The 7,500-nt window shown below is 55.6% G+C and overlaps 1 protein-coding gene across 1 annotated transcript in view; it reads right to left on the bottom strand.

Moving 5' to 3' along the window:
• The window catches only part of irs4b (insulin receptor substrate 4b), a 14,037-nt gene extending 9,450 nt beyond the window's left edge, over positions 1-4,587 (bottom strand). Inside the window, exon 1 of the mRNA XM_084002506.1 lies at positions 33-4,587. Within this exon, the coding sequence (XP_083858632.1) occupies positions 33-4,212 (4,180 nt within the window). The 5' untranslated portion in view covers positions 4,213-4,587. The remainder of the gene's footprint in view (positions 1-32) is intronic.
• Between the last annotated feature and the right edge of the window lie 2,913 nt (positions 4,588-7,500).

Raw genomic sequence — 7,500 nt, 5'->3', positions numbered from 1 at the left:
AAAAGGATCTTGCACACTTTGTATTTACTCACCCTTGGTTGTCGTGGTAACTCCATCAGATTTGGTGAAGTCTATACTGGCGTAGGCTCCGTTCTCCGGCAGAGGCACCGCCGCCGTCGTCGTCGTCGTCCCCGCCGCCGAGCTCCCGTTGCTGCTACCGGCTCCCGACGCCGCGGCTCCCGTGTTACTCCCGTCCTCCATCAGCTCCAAGGCAATGTAGTTCAGGCCGTTCTGGTAGCCCACAGACATGTTCCTGCACATCCTGCCGGCCCCCGAGGAGGTCCCGGAGGCTGGGCCCATTTCCTGTGCTCTTACTGGAGCATGGGGAGCCGGAGAGTCACCCAGACCCTCCATGGACACCCACATACTGTCAAAAGAGGCGGAGCTGGCCCATCTGGAAGCCTGACCCTCTGTTGGGTAAGAGCCGTTGGGGGCCGCTGGGTTGGCCGGCGTGGGGTGGGTGGTGGAGGAGGACGAGGGGGCGAGTCCTCCTCCGGAGGGAGTTGAATTAGAGGAGGACGTGGAGGAGAATGTCTCAGAGCTGTGTCTCCTCCTGCCCTGGGGGTCGGCCCGAACCACCTTGGGCTCCTGCTGCTGTGTCGGCGCCCTTCCCGGGCTCGATGGAGGGAGGGGGGGAGAAATGGATGAGGAGGAGGAGGCGGAGTGGCCGTAACGTCCCTCCATCACGCAGAGATGCTGCAGCATCGCCGTGGGGCTCGTTTGTGTCCTCTCGCCTCTGCTGAGGTTAAACGTCATGTCCGTGTAGTCGTCGCCCTTCGACCTCCAGTGACCTCCGGCGGGGACTCCAGGGGAGGCCAGCGTCCCCGGATTGCTAGCCAGGGGTCGGATGTAGCTGGGTGGGTTCCAGGGGGCGACGAGGCTGGGCCTGGGCGACTGGTTTTTACCCAGACATCCGGCGCTGTCCTGCTGGTCCGCCGCCACCTCCACACTCATATAGTCCTGGTGAGGGGAGTGACTGGGGGCACCGGACCCCGGGCAAGGCGCTTCGTCCTGGGCAGAGAGGGGGTAAGCAGGGGGCTGTTGTTGGTGCGGGTAGTGATCCCCAAACTCAATGTTTATGTACTCCCCAGGACTGGAGGGCCCTTCGGATGAGCTGACGGTGGCGGGGACTGAGGTGGACGTGCCCGACGCCGCCGTGGAGGGCTCACTAACCCGCAGTGGGCCGTGGAAACTCCTCCGGCCTAAAGGGAGGCGGGTGGGCCTCACCACGCGGCGGTCGGCCATCGCTGCGGTCGTGTGGTGAGCTCCGTAAGGCGGGGGTGGGTGGGATGGGGTGGAGGTGCTGCTCCCTCCTCCGACCCTCTTCTCGGGTGTCGACATGGAAGATGTGGCGACGGATGAGAAGACCGGCTTGGCGGGAGAACTCATGGGGACGTACTCCCCGTACTCCTTCTCGTCTCTCTCTCGGGTGGGGGCCTTGTAGGAGCGAGGGAGGGAGAAATAAGGGCTGTAAGACTTTGGGAGGCCCTCAGGTGTGCCAGGTGTGTAATAGCTGCTCCCTTCGTTGGAGAGCTTGCGGCCCCCACTGCTGCAGTACGACATGTCCATGTACTCTCCGTTCTCCGGCCTCTCGGCGATGCTCTCGGTCCCGCTGGCCCCGGTGAGGGTGCTGTGAGGGCTGGGGGAGGACTGCCCCGGGGACGGGGAGCCGCCGCCGCCGCCCCCCGGGAGCATCATCATGTAGCCGTGGGAGTCTGTGGAGGATTGGGACTGGAGCTGTGGGGGGTGATGGTGAGCCGATCGGGGACCTAAAGCCGGACTGTGAAACTGAGGGGAATGGGAGACGGGGTGCGGGTAAGAGCCGGGTTGCATAGGCATGTAGTCGGGAGGCGTATCCCGCGGCGACGCAGCCACGCCACACAACATGGGCATGTAGCCGCTGTCTTCCTTCGCCGAGGAGGAGGAGGAGTGGGGCGATCGCTCACCGCCGGCGTCCGTCCGGGAGAGCGTGGAGGGCCGGCTCTGCTGGCTGTGCTCGGAGCAGGAGCTGTAGTCGGAGCGGAGTGAGGAAGAGGAGGAAGACGGCCCGCCATGGAGCAGCCCACTGCCAAACGGCAGCACGATATCTGACCCCTCTTCCAACGAGAAGTTCGTCTGGGTCATTTTCTGGTAAACCGCCACCCCCGAGCCGCCGGTGGCGCCGCCGGCCGGTCTGGTGAACGAGTGCGTCCTCCTCCTCAGCGACGACGAAGAGAAGCGCTCGTCCTCCGTTGTTGACGTGCTCTCGTCCCGCGGGGTGTCGCCGCCGCTGTTGTTCCCGGAGCCCGCGCTGGTGCCGAAGACCTCCCGGTTCCAGCCCATGGCCATGTAGTCGTTCAGACAGTTCTCTTCTCTGATTGGCGGCGTGTTGCCGAGGGAGTCGGGCGTGTTGCTCCGCACCCGGAAGTACCGGAAGTCGCCGGGACTGGAGCCGTACTCGTCCGACGAGTTGAAACCGCCGTCCGACGGGGAGCCACATATCGAGGCGCTGGACGGGCGGGTGAGGGTGTCCGAGACGGAGCCGTGGCCGCTGCTAGAGGAGACGCTCACCGGACTGGTGGTGGAGGGGAAGTGGGACACCGGCAGCGAGGCGGAGCGGGCGTGGTAGGTGGACGCCGTCCCCGGGATGGCTCTGACGTAGCGCCCGCTGCCAGTGCTTGTGCCAGCATTTCCTGTGGCGACGCCAACGCTGCCGACGCCACCCGCTTCCTGGCGATGATGAGCCCGCGCCGAGTTGAGGTGAACCAGGCTTCCTGTGGCGGAGCGGAAGGGGCGGTTCATTGTCCCTTCGCCCTCGCTGGACGTCCGGAAGCGATAACCACTCGCCCCGGAGCTTTTACTCGACGGCGGCGTGCCCACGACCGACTCCGTCCGCGACCGCCGCTGCAGCCCCGTCTGGCTCGGCGGCAGGTTGCCCAGGTGGCGCCGCGTCGTGATGAACGGCATGGGGTTGGAGCCCGACGACTGGCTCTTGCTGCGGGGCCGAAACTCGGCGAAAGCCTTCAGGGCCTTCATCGTCTCCAGGATGGTCTCGTGCATGTTTTGGGCCACCACGGAATCGTCCACCTGCATCCATATCTCGCCGGGCCCGATGGAGGAGGAGCGACCCACCTCGATGAAGAAGAAGCTCTCCGAGTGTCCGCAGCGTCTGATGTTCATCAGCTGGAGGTTGACGCACGGCGTCTCAGAGTTCAACTTCACCAGGTGGATGGTTTTAGTGGAGAGGCATAGCCGGTAAACACCCGTGAGGTTTTTGGTTTGACCCAGTCCTTTGGGCTTCACGTTCACCTGCCACACCTCCTTGAACACGGTACCGGGGGTGACCGTACCGTACCCATCGTCCAGATCATCGGAGTCCACGTGACCCTTCTTGCCCTCGCTCATCAGCTCGCTCACAGCCACGTACCAGTCCTCCTGCTCCTGCTCGTTCTCGGCCACGATGGCGAAGTACTCGTCCTTGGTGTACAGGGCGATGAGGTGTTTGTTTTTGGAATCGGCCCTTTTGTTCACCGTGAAGCACTGATAGAGGTAAATCACCCGCTTCGGCGGAGAAGGGGCGACCGCTCCGCCGCTGCTGCTGCCGGCGGCCGCGGAGGCGGCGGCGGCGGCGGAGCGCAGGCTGCTCCTGAATTTCTTCTCGCTGTCGTAGTACTCCAGGCGGCTCGGCCCGAGGTGGCTGGCAGCCCGCAGCACGAAAAACCTCTTGTGTCCGTGTTTCTGCTTCCTCAGGTAGCCGCATTTGCGTATGTCGTCCACGGCGTCGGAGGTGTGCGGTGCGACGTTCACGGCCGCGTAGACATGGCTGCTGCCGCCGCCGCTAGCGGAAGAGGAAGCGGCGGGGTCCTCGGCGGCGGCGTGTACCTGGCTGAGGGACGAGTGGGAGGCTTTCCTGCCCGGGGACTCGGCGATGTTCTCCCCGGAAAGATGCTGCTGCTGCGGGGCCAGCTGGTAGTGGTGGTGATCCTTTGGCGGGTGGTGGTGGTGGCTGAGGAGGTGATGGTGGAGGTGGTTGGAGGGCGGTAAATGTTGATGGAAGCGGGAGCCGCCGCCGCCTCCTCCGCCGCCGCCGCCGCTATTAATTAACGGGGAAGGGGGTTCCCCGACCGAGCCGTCTCCGTTCGCGGTGGCGGGTTTCGTCCCCACGTCCCTCTGCTGCGTCTCCACCATCAACATCGCCGCCTTACCTTCCTGGTAATTCGTGAAATTCGCCATCAGGGAACACAATCAAAGGTCACTTTACTAGCAAGCTAATCCGAGTGGACCTAGACCCCATTCTTGTTTTGAGGGAGACGAGCTCCCGAGTCCGGCTAGGCCAGCTAACGTTGACTCGCACGGCTCAGATTTTTTTTTTTTTCTTTTTTTTTTTTTGCAATCCTCGCGGACCGGCTTTAGTATTCCGTCAGAGAAAAAAAACACCAAGTCCCGTCTTCCCCGTGGTTTCCCGCGGCTGGTCTCCAGAAGCGGGTGTTTTTCTCAGCTGAATCCCACCGTGTGCAACATGACCACGCTCGAGCCGCGGCTCTATAATCGGGAGGTTCTGGCTAGCTTGGTTAGCAATCCGTTCCCTTCTCCCCCTGTACAAATCTCTATGGGCCAGAGCACAAACAACACATGACCCTCTGCGTCACACACCGAACGGGAGGAACAAAGAGGCAGGCGCGCGCTCCCATTGGCCCGCGCGTTTGACTGACGTTCGACGAGAGAGGTGGCGGCCAATCGGCGCGAGCCAAGAGGGCCTTGCGTCAATAGCTGTAGCCAATCGCGTCGCACGGAACCTTATTGAAGTTGGAATCGAGTCGGCGACGTTGCGGGGCTCGTCTGGGGTCTGTTGTTGGTTTATTTTAGCGGCTGTTTAGACGCGCAGGGCTGATCCCAGAGTCAACGACGAGCCGGAGAGCCACCGACAAGTGTTGGGTCAAGTTTTAGTCATTATTTAAGGCCTCATTATTATTATTAAACAATTGGATATCTGATATGACGTCCATGATGCTGACGTCAAACTATTTTCATGTCATGCTGTTTTATACTTAATATAAATTCCACTATATTGATCTGACAATGATAGATAACCACTCTGCTGATTAATATTTTACATTCAAAACAACAGCTAATAAAATATGATGTTATTGATTTCTCAATCGCTTTCACATTATTATTACATTATCTGTAATAATAGTCATCATGAGTGCTCGTATTTATTAGATATTAAAAAAAAAGCACGGGTGCTAAGCTGATTAAACAGAATGAGATACAACAAATAAAATATTTATACATGACTTAATACATAAATCAAGCTACAGCTGAGGTAAAATATTGTAAAAATGCATATTTTTCACGGATAAAGCATCTGAAATGCTAAGAGTTTGGAAGGTTTAGTGGTAAAGTGTGTGTTGGTCACATCTATATTCATATATGGTGGCTTTATTAATGCAACAATGCATACTCTTCTGTGATTGTTGTGCATTCAAAAGCTTATTCTGCAAACTGACAAGGAAAAAATTAAAAAATGACCTAAAACTAGTTAATTGGTGTGCTTTGTTGCTCTATAGACACCTGTAAATAAAAGCTTATTTAATGACCTCACATCTTTTAACAGGATACCAACAGCTGCCCATGCCTGCAGAATCCTGAGGTTTCACTCAAACACACCGCTGCTCCGGTCACGTGAGAGCCCGTCGGTGAGTTTGGGCGCCGGCCAGCAGCCGCCGCGGTGTCATCGAGGGTCAAACCAGCCGGGATGACCTCACACGGCCCGCATCCCCTCTCAAACCCAAAACCTTTGGCGACAGATTCAAATGCGTGTTTGTTTGCACAGTGCCATCCACGGCATCTCCCACACTTGGAGGTTGTTTTACCCCCCGGGGGGCGCTTATTAGGAGGGCATGCGTCTGCAGCTGTGTTTTCCATGGTAACCCCCCCATCTGACCAGGAGGAGGTATCCGAGTCCTCCCAAACGCCACGCTCGGCTCGCCGAGCCTCTACTACGATGTGCATGCAACAATCTGCTGGCTGCTTTTATCCCAAACACTTTCGTGTTTTGAATGTTTGCTGTCACGAGTGTGTGTGGAGCAGCTGGGGGGCCCGACGCCGTGATTTACCGAGGACTCTGTGACTCCGTCACTGACCGTTTTTAATTATTACAAATGGAAATGTGTTTTCTTTGAGGACGGTCTTCACGCAGCTCAGTTAAATATGTCCTTGGCTTATTGAAGTGTCTTTAAACGCCGCTAATCGCTTGAAAGTAGCCCGACTGAAGGAGCTCAGGGCGAGGCGAGGTCATCCGAGGGGAGGAGTCATCCTATTATTGAAGTTTCTCTTTCACCTCTTCAACCTCTTGTTTTGGAAAAACCAAAAAAAAAAACTTGTGACAGCCGGAATACCGGCCTACCGGACGAGCCGACGGGCAATCCAACTCTTCCCCTGGGGGGGGGGGTCAGCTGCTTTTCAAAGGAAGTCCCCCCCACCACCACCACCACCACCCTTCGTCCTTTCATCTGCTAGCTCCGCCCCTGTGGGACCACGCTGAACTTATTGCAGTTTGTTTTTTACATCTCGCTTTTTAATTCCCCAAATTTCTTGATTTCTTCCAAACACACTCCTCAGAGGTTAAACGATGACTTTTCTTTTTGTTTTTTTTTCATTGTTACAGTGACAGCATCATGCATTCCTGCTGAGTAATCATTTAGCTAATAGGTGCGGTCGAGTCGAGCAGACTTTTAAAGTAAAACAGGCTGTTTGTGATGAATTCATGAGAAACGCTGATCAATGCCAGAGCTGGGAGAGAACAAAGACTTTGTGTAGGTGTGTGTTTAAGTTTGTGTGTGTGTGTGTGTGTGTGTGTGCCATTTTGCAACATCTGACATGCCACGTAAGGTCATTTATTTAGTTGCCGTGGACGATGATGGCGTCACTCGTCTGTAGACTCACAGAATGGAGTTTTGATCCAGTGATATGGGTTTATTCATTCATATGCAAACAGCCTGCAGTTAACTGGATAAACTGTAGTTTAATATAACAAGATGGGAGGATTTTAATTTTTTTTGTGTGAGAAAAATCTAGACGGTAGCCTCCCTGGTGTAAATGCAACAAAAGGTAAAATATCAGTTACAGGTAATTACTGTTTTTTTCTAAATGAAGACAGACATTTAAAAGCCTGACATGCTATATTCTGTTTTTCATAACTTTTGTGGCTTTAGAGCTCTCGGCTGAATTTGTCTGTTAACGTTTGATGAACTTTGACCTCTGTTTTAAAATCAAGTTTTTCAGTTTCAGTTTTGTCCTGAAATGATGTGAGAAACTTAAAGCCGATCATGTTCTCTCTGATATTACTCTTACTAAAAAAAAAAATTCAAAATTTCTAAGGCTTGTTCAACTGTTTTTACAGCTGCATATCTTTAAAAGCAGGAGCTTATTCTTCCATATTGCAGGACCTCGTTGCTCCTCTGTGACGTCATTAATAGTAAAGATGGAGGCATTAAAAAAAATCGACTTGTAGTGTTT

This window comes from Eutrigla gurnardus (genome assembly GCF_963514095.1).
Source record: "Eutrigla gurnardus genome assembly, chromosome: 23".
In the NCBI taxonomy this organism is placed as follows: domain Eukaryota; kingdom Metazoa; phylum Chordata; class Actinopteri; order Perciformes; family Triglidae; genus Eutrigla; species Eutrigla gurnardus.
The sequence above is the reverse complement of the archived record's forward strand: the minus strand, read 5'-3'. Positions and strand labels throughout refer to the sequence as shown.